Below are 14,287 nucleotides of genomic sequence, written 5' to 3'. Positions count from 1 at the left end.
ATTTTACCATGTATGTCATACTCAGAGGTAATAGATATATCAATAGATCCCCCAGTGGCAAGCGGTAATACCTTCTCCATACACTTCTCCACCTAGTGGTAACAGATATAGATACCTCATTGGCAGTACAACTCCCCCCCCCCCCCTCCATTGTACTCAATGGGAAATATCCACTCTCCCCCCAAGTATAAAACCCCCGAACAGCAGCCACCCCCCTTTATCAAAATAATCTCTCCCCCTTCTACACCTATTGGTAGAAATGTCTCTATGGAATTCCCCTTCCCCCACCCACAGTCCAGATATTGTCCTAAATGTCAATCATCTACCTACCCCCCCATAATGCCACCCATGCAGGGCAGGCCAGGATAACACTGGTCGTCATCAATCCATGACTGATCCTCTGCTTCTAGAATGTCTGACGGTTGTAACAAGTGGTGGCTCCTACCTTATGGTAGGAGGGGGGCTGCCGCTGGCTGCGATGCCGGCTCCCCGCTGCCACCGCTGCTCCTCCTAATCCCCACTGCATTGTTCCCAGTACTTGTACAATGATGACAGGCACCGGGACTGGCGCGTGCCTAGTACCAACCTCTGTACTGCGCATGTAGCCCGCTTCTATGGACTGCTTTGGCAACAGCCCTAGAAGTGAAATCACAGTCCCGGAGCCTGTACAATATAGGGATCCCAGAGGGAGGGAGCACCTCCCAATGGGACTGCCTTGGGTGACTGGCAGGTCGGACTTCCAATAGGACGTCAATGCCAGTCATAGTAAAGCCAGTGCAGTCTCATATGTAAAAACCGCCACTGGTTGTAAGTCATCTGTCTGCAGTCACACCCCATGCGACCACAAGATGGCAACCCTCTGTCTGTAGGAGATTACTGATACAGGGGATGGAGAGAGAGGAACGTTCCTGACTGTAGTGACTTCTGTACTGGGCCCATTACATTGCAGACACATACCGGGAGCCCTGCAATACACTCTTTATTAGTCACTTCTTATGGACACAATATACAGTATATTAGTCAGCAGGATACTCACGCTCATCTTCACAAAGTATCTGGTTCCTGGTGTTAGTCCTTGGATCCTGTAATCCAGGAAGAGGTCGGAGCAGTTATAGACGGTGTTCCAGGCCGTTCCATTGGTCACATTGTCTGTGATATGCAATAGGTATCGCTCCACAACTCCAGTGATTGTCTGAGGCTCCGTCCACCTAAGAAGTGACCAAAATAATTATGTACATTTATTACAGCGACATCAAATTACTTACAGACGCAATGTAACAAAGCAACAGTCAGCTGCGCCTGCGTTACTGGCCTGGAGCACCATTGGTCATGGTATAAAGGGTTGTGCCTGGAGCGCCATTGGATGGATATGGTAAAAAAGGTTGGGCCTGGAGGGTCATTGGTTGGATAAGGTATAAAGGGTTAGGACTGGAGGGCCATTGGTTGGATATGATATAAAGGGTTGGGCCTGGAGGGCCATTGGTTGGATATGGTATAAAGGGTTGGGCCTGGAGGGCCATTGGTTGGATATGATATAAAAGGTTGGGCCTGGAGTGCCATTGGTTGGTTATGGTCTAAAGGGTTGGGCCTGGAGCACCATTGGTTGGTTATGGTATAAAGGGTTGGGCCTGGAGTGCCATTGGTTGGCTATGGTATAAAAAGTTGACCCTGAAGCACCATTGGTTGGTTATGGTATAAAGGGTTGGGCCAGGAGCACCATTGGTTGGTTATGGTATAAAGGGTTGGGCCAGGAGCACCAATGGTTGGTTATGGTATAAAGGGTTGACAGGCAATTGGCTGACACCATAGTATAATACATTACAGGATGATAGTGTACATGCCCACGTGGGCCTGGTCAAACCCACACACCCACAGAACACTGGTCATAGCTCCTCACATTTTCAGCCCCAGACCCATTTAATCTGTCGCTATTTGGGCAATACTTGCTAAATAACCTCCCCCCATACAAACAGACAGGAAAGCCCCCTCCAGAGGAAGTCGGCAAATCTTAACGCTGGCAAACACAGAGCGGGCAAACACTCCGTACAAACAGCATTGGTCCTTTGGTAAATCTGCCCATTTGGTTTATTTTAAACAAAAAGCGAAAACACAACAGGCCGGCTTTACACTGTGCATAGATCCTGATTCTGGTTCCTTGCTAGGGAAAATTCTCTCTCTAATGGACAAAACAATGCTGCACTGCAGGGGGGGGGGCAGATGTAACATGTGCAGAGAGAGTTAGATTTGGGAGGGGTTTGTACTTCAAACTGATATCTATATTGCACTGTAACAATAAAGCATACAGTATTTACTCTGCACAGAAACAATAGAACTCACCCAAAATCTATAACTCTCTCTGCACAAGTTACATCTGCCTCCCTGCAGTGCAGCATGGTCTTGCCCATTAAAGAGAGACTTTTGCAAGTGAACCAGAATCAGGCCCATAATGGGCCTCATTTACTGTAGACATCAACTAGGGTAACCTCTGCATTGAGAACAGATACGCTTGGCGCTTGCTTCCGTTAGGAGTATATAGTATATATACTGAGACCGCTACTTATCCTTTCCATTGCTTAAAACATATGAGATGTGTCGGACAGACACAAGTACATTTCTCATGCAACGGTCTTTCCGACACAGGTGTAATAACGTCCAGTTGGGCAACAGTGCTCTTAATTCTATTGCCGGCGGTAACGGCCTAATATTGCAATGCTCAGCCTAAAGGGATTATCCAATTATAGATCATTATTACAGTGCGGTCAATTACAGGTTTTTGGGAACTAGCACATCGGATTCCGGGATAAGTTCCTTGACCCATGTGTTATCGTGGGAAAGCAAAGCTGATAGGCTGCTTATCGCCCCCTATAAGTGCCGGCTTGTTCTGGGTAATTGTACATTAGCCAGAGTAACTTACCTCAGCCAATCAGCTCCTAACTGCCATGTTACAGGCTGGGTTTGAAATATTACAGGTAAGAGCTGATTGGCTGTTGTTTATCACTCTATCACTTTTGAAGCTTGGCCAAACTATGGCCCTCCAGCTGTTGTGAAACTACAAGTCCCATAATGCCTTGCTACAGTTTTGCTGTTAGGGAATGCTAAAACTATGGCAAGGCATGCTGGGATGTGTAGATTCACAACAGCTGGAGGGCCACAGTTTGGCTATGCCTGATGTAATGCTGAAAGCTGGAACGGACTCTTTTCGGGGGATGTAGAATGGCTCATTCCCCTGAATAAATAAATCCTTATTACCCTGATATGGGTCTATGAGAAAGCCTCATTTCTGTGGGCTGGGCACATTTGTTACTGAAAACCCTGCTATAACTGGGAAGAAATACAGGTTACACAGTAGCGCACGCAGGGGGGGGGTTCTGAGTACCCAGAACCAAACCCCCCCCAGGAGTCTAAGAGCCCTTGAAAGCCCGCTGAAAGCTGAGGGTCCCCTCTTTCCATGGGTACAAGAATTTTACAAATCGGCCCTTGGGAACCGGAGATATCTGACTTCAAAGCAGTGGTCCCCATCCAAGCCTGTTAATTGTTCTTCCCAGTCAGATATTTCAGGTTCTGTCTGACTTAGAGTTTTTCGGAGGGTATATTCCAAAAGCTGAGACTCTCCCCCTTTGATGGACACTAGTAGCTTGTCTCTACTGTTCCCAGAACCAGAGATATCAGCCTTCCAGCAGCTGGTTACTGCTCCAGCTCCACACACCTGGTATGTAGTTTTATATGCTCGTTGGCAGATTGCTCTGCCTCCTGAACTCTGATCCCCTAGTCCCCAATACCATTTGGTAGGTGGGATTCTCTAGTTTTTAATTCCATTAAAATCTAAGAAATCTATTTCCGGGAACTGGAGATATCTGCAGTCAAGCAAGCTGTCCTCCCACCAGAAAACTATGAATAATAAGCCCACTCCACTATACATCCCTCCTCTGCATATTAAACATCCTCTACCACCCTGGAAGTTATGTATCAGGGCCCCTTCATTCAGCCCAATGCCCCCTTCTCCCACCTCATCTCCCACCATCTGTGCAGTAAAGGGGTAATTAGTGGAAATTACTGAGGCCAGGCCTCAGTATGTCACCCGTGGGACATCAAAGCTTCCCCCACCCCCACCACTGGAGGATCGGTAGGGGCCCCAATACATTGCTATGCCCAGGGGTCTACACTGCTGTTGACGTGTGTGTGTGTGTGTGTATAATATTATTATTATTATTGTTATTATTATTATTATTTATATACATTTGGTCTATCTATAATACTTTAACTGACCCGGCATATACTGGGTCACCTAAGTGTCCATCTCCGTGCTTTGCTCCGCCCCTCTGGAAACCCCCTTCTGAAAATCCTGCGTTTGCCCCTGTTACACAATTCCTATATATACAACTTTCACACAGAAAATGAAATTCTCGGGGGAAGCAATTCCACCTGGGAATTTCGTGAAATACACGGGTCCTTTTTCTGTGTGAAAGGGTCGATCCGGATCTTAAACTCCGGGTCTCCGATCCTGCAAATGACCAGGGTCAGAGACCCGGAGTTTAGGATCCGGGCGCTTCAAATGCCGGGTAAATGCTGGGTATTTACCAGGTTTTTCGGCCGTGGCTGTCTGAAAACAGTATTAGAGGTTTTCATTCACAGGCCCGCTGCATACAAAGTTACCCAACTGTCAGTGGTAACCTATGGATACATACCGAGCATGTATACTAGTCGAATCTAGGACCGTAAGAACCGGGGGAGAAATATATTCCGGTGGCAGCTGTGCTGTCCACAAGGTGACACGTGAACTGTTCGAACAGCCAACTACGGTGCAGGCAGCCACCATGAACTGGTGTGCTGAGAAAGTCGCCAATCCTGGAAGACAAAGAAAAGAAGAGGTCACGTTGTATCTACAAACCAAAGAATATAAGATGGCCTCTTCACCTCCCAGACAGCTGCATCACATCGCAGATAGGATTATCAGCAGCTTTGTCGCCCCTCACAAGTGTAATCATCTCTGCCTAGGAGGGGAATGTACAGTACTGCAGATAACGGACGAACGCTCCCATTATTATCAATGGCGATTAGATGTGAAGAGATTACATTTCACAGAAAGAGAAACCGAAAGGGACGATTAGCTGTAAAAATACATTTTCATCAACTTTCAGAAAAGACAAATACATTATTTTTCGATATAATTTCCTGGCTTTTCAAAACACTTTGGTGGTTATTCTGGTTCACACGCATGGCTGCGCATTTTGCAGCGATGTGCGTGGTTTTAACGCCTCCCAATTAAGACGCTCGCCACCTCCCCCTTGCTCGCCTTGTTCCCCGCAAGGCTGCAAATTGATGTTTTGCATAGACTTCCCCATTGACGAAGTCCAATGACAAAACACAGGGGCGTGGCCTGTGTGACGCGATGCAGCTCCTGGAGACGGAGATGACGTAGCATAGCCCACATAGACCCTGTTTAAGTCGACATGGTCGACCTAGTGACCTCATCCTAAATACATATAGATCAGTATATACACACACACATACATATGCTGCAAGTACAATATTATACTGTACGACGACACTGAGAATGTTACTAAATAACTCTATACATTGGATTTATATGGATGAGAGGAAGCGTCCCTTTAAGTAAAGTTGTAGTATTCCCAGCAGCCCCACGCTGAGGCACCGCATGTATCGCTATAGTTACAGCGGCGTCTGAGGCCTCGCAGGGTGCCGCTCTTCCACCTACTTGTAGATAAACACGAGTCCCGGATGCGATGCTCTGCTGGAAGCGTGCAGTTACTTACCATAAGTATGGGATTACGTTCATGTTATACGCCGAGCATGTGGCGAAAATGAGCAATCATTATTTTATTAAAACAATGGCGTGTACAGAGGCAGATAGGAGGCGCGGAACTTATTAAATCCCCACTTTAATATTTAAAACACAAATAACTAAATTAGGCCTAATCTGGAAAAGTTCTAACAATAATCTTACAGGGAACCTTCTCACTAGTAGCAAATGTAATATCGTTTATCATCACACGGTGCCCAGATCCTGCCCGGCGACGTTCCCCTAATAGCCGCTGTATACAGTATATATGTCGGAATGCAGCGTGCGTCTGTTTCTATACTTAAAAGTGAAAAACTCCACCGTAATGCAATATTTATAGAGCAGCGATTATTTATAGTGCCGCAATACTGCGCCTACACGTACAGCAGATGAGGGGTAACTGGGTGGGGGCATTATAAATGTGCACTGGGATAAGGATGGCTGGGCATCTGCCATCAAATCCTTCCATGTGATGGTAACTGACCATTGCATCAAAAGAATTCAACAGAAATCAGGCAGCATGGACGGTGTAGTGGTTAGCATTACCACCTCACAGCACTGAGGTCATGGGTTCCATTCCCACCATGGCCCTAACTGTGTGGAGTTTGTATATTCTCCCGCTGCTTGCGTGGGTTTACTCCGGGTACTCCGGTTTCCTCCCACAATCCAAAAATATACTGGTAGGTTAATTGGCTACCAACAGAATTAACCCAAGAATGAGCTGTTACAGGACCGCTCCACTGGCTGGTACAGGACACATGAGCTGTTACAGAACCGCTCTGCTGACTGGTACAGGTAGCACTGCAGTTCTGAGTAACTCTCTGTCCCCTGCACATGAGCTGTTACAGGACCGCTCCGCTGGCTGGTACAGATAGCACTGCAGTTCTGAGTAACTCTCTGTCCCCTGCACATGAGCTGTTACAGGACCGCTCCGCTGGCTGGTACAGATAGCACTGCAGTTCTGAGTAACTCTCTGTCCCCTGCACATGAGCTGTTACAGGACTGCTCCGCTGGCTGGTACAGGTGGCACTGCAGTACTGAGTAAGTCTCTGTCCCCTGCACATGAGCTGTAACAGGACCGCTCCGCTGGCTGGTACAGGTGGCTTGGCAGTACTGAGTAACTATCTGTCCCCTGCACATGAGCTGTTACAGGACCGCTCCGCTGGCTGGTACAGATAGCACTGCAGTACTGAGTAACTCTCTGTCCCCAGTACATGAGCTATTACAGGACTGCTCCACTGGCTGGTACAGAGAGCACTGCAGTACTGAGTAACTCTCTGTCCCCAGTACATGAGCTGTTACAGGACCGCTCCGCTGGCTGGTACAGGTGGCACTGCAGTACTGAGTAAGTCTCGGTCCCCAGCACATGAGCTGTTACAGGACCGCTCCGCTGGCTGGTACAGGTGGCTCGGCAGTACTGAGTAACTCTCTGTCCCCAGTACATGAGCTGTAACAGGACCGCTCCGCTGGCTGGTACAGGTGGCTTGGCAGTACTGAGTAACTCTCTGTCCCATGCACATGAGCTGTTACAGGACCGCTCCGCTGGCTGGTACAGGTGGCACTGCAGTACTGAGTAACTCTCTGTCCCCAGTACATGAGCTGTTACAGGACCGCTCCGCTGGTTGGTACAGGTGGCACTGCAGTACTGAGTAACTCTCTGTCCCCAGTACATGAGCTGTTACAGGACCGCTCCGCAGGCTGGTACAGGTGGCACTGCAGTACTGAGTAACTCTCTGTCCCCAGTACATGAGCTGTTACAGGACTGCTCCGCTGGCTGGTACAGGTGGCACTGCAGTACTGAGTAACTCTCTGTCCCCAGTACATGAGCTGTTACAGGACTGCTCCGCTGGCTGGTACAGGTGGCACTGCAGTACTGAGTCACTCACTGTCCCCAGTACATGAGCTGTTACAGGACCGCTCCGCTGGCTGGTACAGGTGGCACTGCAGTACTGAGTAACTCTCTGTCCCCAGTACATGAGCTGTTACAGGACTGCTCCGCTGGCTGGTACAGGTGGAACTGCAGTACTGAGTAACTCTCTGTCCCCAGTACATGAGCTGTTACAGGACCGCTCCGCTGGCTGGTAAAGATGGCTCGGCAGTGGTTTAGGGCCATATTTGTGCCATTGTGTGGTCCCTGGACAGCTAATCAGCCACAGGCTGCCTCGGTTTGTGCTATAACCTTCATTACAAGTGGCTGTGTAACCCACATTACGCTGCCGCAACACTGGATAGGATCCTGTAACACATACAGTACCGTATTGATTATTGATGCATTTATCAAAGAGCTTTAATATTCTTATTATTCACGCTCTCTCGTGACCTTAGTAGGAAATGTAGAAATGATTTGCATTAGAGTCAACTTTTTGGGCACATTGAGCTGCAGAATTCGTTTGGCGACTGCTGATTTTAATCTATTGTGAAATCCAGCATTTGTACATTTAATCAAGCAAAAGTCACCGTTAGGAATAATAATATTGCAATGTGTTTGTGTATTACAGATATAGCGGAGAATGAGAAGACCGCGGCCGTACAGAACATGAACCTCGCAGGGGCTTCCCGGGAACATGCCAGTTATTGGAGTACAGGAGTTCGTAGCAGTTTAGGCATACCCCCCCAACTATCCCGATTTTAGCGGTACTGTCCTTTTTTTGGGGGGGGGGGGGGGCTGTCCTGTGCCCCACCCAATGCCGGCAGTGTACCAAGGTGGGAGGGCAGTTGGGAGCCCCCTGCTGAGCAGAGAAGTGGGGAATACATGCTGTGTGCACATTGGGGCTGGGGGCATGACACACAGCCCTGGACATACCCTCACATGTGGCTTGCGGCGCCAGTCCTGGTTTAGGAGTTTGCAAAATTCCGAGCTCGGAGGTATGGTTTGAAAATATAATTTTTTAGTCAGTTGGAGTGGCCCGCCCGCCCACCGGGACGCTTGCTCGGGAGACTAGGAAGGGGGAGTTCTCGTGTGAGGTGGTGGTGTGGGTGGGAGCGAGTTATCGCGAGAGCCGTCTCTCTTCACTCTGTTGTTCAGCGGCAGCTGGAGCATGGGACGGGGGAAGCAGGGGACTTTTTAAGGTGCTTAGTTTTACATGGCCCCCGAAGGATTTTAACCATATCGAAATGGCAATTGCTAGAAAAATGGTTCCCCACCCCTGAACTACGATGACACTGACAAAAGATTGACATGCACTAGGTCAACAATGACGACATAAGCAAAAGGTTGGCATGGCAATGGTCAACATGAGTTTTTCTTAATTTTTTTTTTCATTTTGTGAGACTTTTTCATGGTTTACTATCCACAACTTCACCGAATGAGTTTTGCACTGAGAGGGATCCAATCTGATCCCTCCCTGCATCACTTGTGGCAAGTCCCCGCACGGCACAAAGCGGATCCCATCGGGCGAGCTTTCCTTCATGCACGCAGCATTAATAAGCCCTGCTACGATCATTGGATACAGGTGCAGTGCCTGCGGCATCCCGTCCACACAGTGATGTTGGTTCAATTCATTTTATCCATTACAGATGGCTGACTACATCCTTCCACGTCTGTGCATCTGTGAGGCTCGTCCACACTGGGATTTACCATCTGTTGGGGAGATAAAGCGAAGTTCAATCTATCAACCGCCAATCAGCTTCTAGCTATGATTTATGTAGCAGGGCTGCGGCTGGGGAGCGGCGGCGGATAGCTGCGTTCCCATGTAAATGCTGAGCGTTCCCATGGTAATCGGCCCGTGATGACAGTGCTGGGGGGGCAGCTGACATCACTGGATGCCAGCTACCCGCCCACTTCCTCCCGAGGGTGCACGCAAATCTAAATGACCTCCCTTAGATACAGTTTGCGTGCACGTTCCACATCATTCGATGGTCGGTGACCATGACGTATGTGTTCACTCACAGGCTGCGAGGGGGGGCAGGCGGCCCAGCATTCACCGGGCAGGGTTTGTGGACTTGCAAGGCTGCGAATCAACCAGAATAATCCCTTTGTATCGCAACTTACCCAGCAGCTGATTCCCTGACACTGATCCGGTTTTCTGCTGCACCCGCTTAGTGCGTCCAAACCTATTGTAAGACCTGCAGTATAGCCGCTTCCTGCCCGATAGCCACCGCGGCTCGCTCCGTTCCAGACCGGATCTCGGTACTTGTGACCTCACGAGCACTCCAGCCTGTCGACCTTTGGGAGTTGTGTCAGCCTTGCCTGATTGCTGAATTCTGGTTAATCAGGACTTCCATACGTCTGGCTCGCTTATTATTTGAAAGCAGCACTGACCCCACAGCTCACAACTTGGATTCACATTACACCCCAGTCCTGACAACTGCCATGCCATCACGCCACACATTGTGCCTAATCTGCCACTTCATAGCAATCCCGTACACTAACTGATAGTGCCCAGGACAAGGTAAGCGGCCTTGTATGCGGATATGATGTGACTACAATGCCAAAGCTCCCACTTTCCCAGTTACCCCATTACACAGCACCCCTGCTTTCTCCCTGTCACAATCCACCGCTACTCAAGGTGCCCAGTTTGATCAAGTCCACTCCGGTTCAGTCAAGTTTAGTTTCTCCCAATTCTTTTCATCTCATCTCATTGTAGGTGCCAAATGACCGAGACAGAGGGCCTTGACCTGCACGTTAGGTGCCACTTTGACTAAATCCCCTTGCAGGACTCCCTAGCCGAAGACCACCGGCGTGTTAGACACCCCCCCCCCCATCTCTCTGTTCTGAGACTCCGACAATCACCTAGTGTGAGGGCCAGATTAAGCCTTCGGGAGGCCCGAGCACATTAGACAGGGGGGCCCCCTTGCACTTGTCATTACTGGCCAAAAACTGCACGGGAGAATATTATACTGTCAAAACACAGAGTAAAGGCAGTATAAACATGGTCAATGGGTAACTGCAGGGGGGATATATATATATATATATATATATATATATATATATATATACACCCATACATACACATATCACATGAAAAGCCTGCACCTTACTCTGTAGGACTGTAGGAGACCTCACAGTCCCAGTGCTACCTCTGATTAAAAACCCTCCCATGACTAGGCTGCTGCTGCTGCCCTCCATGGGCCTGAAAAGCATGTCATGAGCTCCACCATTCAGAGCTCAGCACAAACCTCTCAGCCTCTGCCCTCTTGTGCAAAGTGTCATGGGACTTAGTCAACTCTCAGAAATGCACTGCACAGTCAGTGTGCCTTGGCACCCCATGCTCAGCACCATTAATCATCATTAAAAAAAATACATGCCACCACAGGGGGCCCCTAACTAGAGGGGGGCCCAGGGGTACTGACCCCTTTTGCCCCTGCTTTAATCTGGCCCTGTCTGGTATCAGTATCTGGTATGAGTTAGCACTACATTAGGCTCATGCTTGTGCGCAAGATCCAGGCCCACAAATACCAAACAGCGAGACATTCCCGGTATAGCGCTACTCAGAGACAAGCCGGCACGGTTCAGCTTGCACTACAATGTGTTACCCCAGGAACCAATACCTGGCTTGGTAAATATAAAGAAGGAAGGCCTCAGGAGCTGAGAGCTGGCGGCTGGCGAATGGATGGTGCGTAATGCTCGGCATTCCTTTACCACGCAGCATGTATAATGTGACATGTACATATCTGTATGTCACACGTTCTGCAACAGAACTCACAAATAATAATATAAAGTTCTTTCTATAAAATGAACTGATATTTAGCTGAGATTCTTCCTTTACAAGATAGATAGTTATGATATGAGGGATTATTTATGCCAATGAAAATGTTTTCAATCACTGATACGGCTTATCAGATATATATACGCATGTCAGGGCGAAGGGTCCTGCTCGATATCTGATGCTTAGCTATCTGACACTTATCTAAGAATTATAAATCTTTATTAAAGACATCAGGTCAAATTGCATTTACAGCGTCTCAGATAAACAAGAATCTGACGGGAATAGAGAGATTTTCTTTCTTTTCTTTTTTCCTTTTAATTAGAACTGAACCGAGAAAAACACAGATGGAATCGGCCAATCCTGAGCTTGCATGCATCAGAGATGGACAGGCTGGCCATTCCTAGTCCTGGCAAATGCCCGATAGGCAAATGGCCGGATGGTTCTGTCTGGCTGCCTGGAGGCCTAGCTGAGCATCTCCAACCCCCGGCCTTAGGCTTGGCTGGCATGTATAGATGCAGTGGGTGCTAGTTCGGTGTACATCAAGTCCCCCACTTACAAATCCTGCATTTGCCCCAGAGATGGGGGCAACAAGTGGCCACACCCCTGGGACATGTGGATACGCCCCCTTTTGCGCACCGTCTGTCGCTGTATAACAGTATCACTTATAAAGTTACAATACAGATATAGGGCGGTATTCAATGAGCCAGAATCGCTGGTCACAGTGATCCAGATTTAACATTCGCCTGCCAATCGCCGGTTTTTTGCTGTGAATCGCCATGCATGGGGATTCGTGGGGAGTCGCCAAGTAACCCTATTCAACGTGGCTGAGAATCGCCGGCCCTAACGGCGATTCTCAGCCATACCGGCGTTTCCCTATACAGCCGCATTAATGTAGTCAGTTGTTTAAAAAAATGCAGAGAAATGCCAGAAAAAAGCAAATTACCCTGTACAAACGCTTCCCATACAGCATACGGCAAACGCTGGGTATTCTGCTCTACGGGCAAACGAAGGAGTGAGGTGGGGAGGAGAATCATGGGTAAGTGAGGTGCACCATGGGTAAGAACAGTGCTTTGTGGGAGAAAAAAAAAATGCCTGAAAAAATTAAATATATATTTGTATAGCACTTCTACGACCATGACATCACACAAGGGCAGCAAATAATAATACATTAGACTTGCATAGTTAAATAGAACACTTCAAACCAATTATTTCACATGTTCCTATAAAAGTTCACCAGAAAAAAATGACGAGGGACACTCGGTGAGGAACGGCGATATGAAAGAAGAAAAAGGAATCGCCAACTTCTCATTGAATACACTTTTGGCGATTCCCCTCAACTACCGTCGATTCCCCATGTAAAATCCTATAGACCAAAAACGGCGATTTGGAGAGAATAACATTTGGCGATTGCTGCTTCATTCACCGGTAGTCATCGGCGATTTCAGCTCATTGAATACGGTGATTCGCATTTGGGGCTCCAAAAATCACCGTCAGACACGATAAAAACACAGAATCGCCATAAAACTTGGCGATTCTGGCTCATTGAATACCGCCCATATTCTAAAGTGATACTAACTTACCCAGTGACGGCTGGGCCGGGGTGTGGGCCCGGTGCCTAGTGCCCCCCAGACCAGTTCCTCGGGCCGGCTGCCAGTATACACAGAAGTACGGCTACACTGAGTGCCGACTTCTCCAGGGGTATGGGTAAAATCCGGAATCGGATAGGACACCGGAATGCCGGACCGGACATCAAACTCTGCATTCCGGAGCTTGTAGTATCCGGTCCGGGGGTGTCCTGTCCGGGGGTGCTCCATCTGATGAGGCTGCTCTCGCACCTGTCACCTGGGAGAGGAGAGGGGGGAGAATACAGCCTCACCGCATGGTCCGGGGGTGTAATAAAAACTGGAACGGTCCAGACCACACGGGGAGGCTGTAATCTCCCCTTCCCCATGTCCCTGGTGTGAGCAATCACAGGCATCCCCCCGGACAAGACACCCCCCGCATGGGACACCCCTCGGACCAGACACTATAAGCTCCGGAATGCAGAGTTTGATGTCTGGTCCGGCGTTCCGGTGTCTTATCCGGGTCCGGTTTTTAACTTAGTCCCCTTCTCCAGTCCAGCACAACTGTGGCCCCGCCCCCACTTACATTCCCTTCAGCAGCCTGACCAGTGAGTCCACCCCTGCTTCCTCTCATTGGCTGGGCCCAGTGCATGTGACTGACTGCTGCTGCTGCATTGTGCTGTGAAGGGGCGGGGCAGTAACTCTGCAGGTGGCGGTGCACTGGTGCAGCAGGAGGCCAGCAACCGAAGGTCCTGGTAAGTGTCAGCTGTCCACCTCTCCTCCCAGCCCAGCCACACATGCTGCACACTGCACTGCACCCCACACCTGACTCCATCCCTACAAGTGTGTGGTGCCTGCTTCCCCCAACCCCCCCTTCTGTCTGTAACTGGGTATCTCCATCTGCCCCTTTTCTGTGTGACACTGCAGCCCCCCCCCCCCCTCCTGTTTGACCCTGCAGGTCCCCCCTCCTGTGTGACAGTGCCCCCCCCCCTCCTTTGTGACAGTGCACCCCCCCTCCTGTGTGATAGTGCACCCCCCTCTCCTGTGTGACCCGGCAGCCCCCCCTCCTGTGTGGCTGTGTGACAGTGCCCCCCTCCTGTGTGACAGTGCACCCCCCACCTGTGTGACAGTGCACCCCCCTCCCTGTGTGACAGTGCACCCCCCCTCCTGTGTGACAGTGCACCCCCCCTCCTGTGTGACACTGCAACCCCCCCTCCTGTGTGACACTGCAACCCCCCTCCTGTGTGACACTGCAGCCCCCCCTCCTGTGTGACAGT

At 49.4% G+C, this 14,287-nt stretch overlaps 1 protein-coding gene across 7 annotated transcripts in view; it reads right to left on the bottom strand.

Annotated features, from left to right (window-relative positions):
- The window catches only part of USH2A (usherin), a 739,769-nt gene that overhangs the window by 373,605 nt on the left and 351,877 nt on the right, over window positions 1-14,287 (bottom strand). For all 7 annotated transcript variants that reach the window (XM_083175163.1, XM_083175160.1, XM_083175162.1 and 4 more), the window contains exons 32-33: window positions 4,686-4,845; window positions 1,037-1,208 (exon numbers count right to left, since the gene is read on the bottom strand). In XM_083175163.1, the coding sequence (XP_083031289.1) occupies window positions 1,037-1,208; window positions 4,686-4,845 (332 nt within the window). The remainder of the gene's footprint in view (window positions 1-1,036; window positions 1,209-4,685; window positions 4,846-14,287) is intronic.

The sequence above is a fragment of the Crinia signifera genome, chromosome 3 (assembly GCF_055691185.1).
Source record: "Crinia signifera chromosome 3, ASM5569118v1, whole genome shotgun sequence".
NCBI lineage: Eukaryota > Metazoa > Chordata > Amphibia > Anura > Myobatrachidae > Crinia > Crinia signifera.
This window is presented reverse-complemented; position numbering and strand designations above follow the sequence as displayed.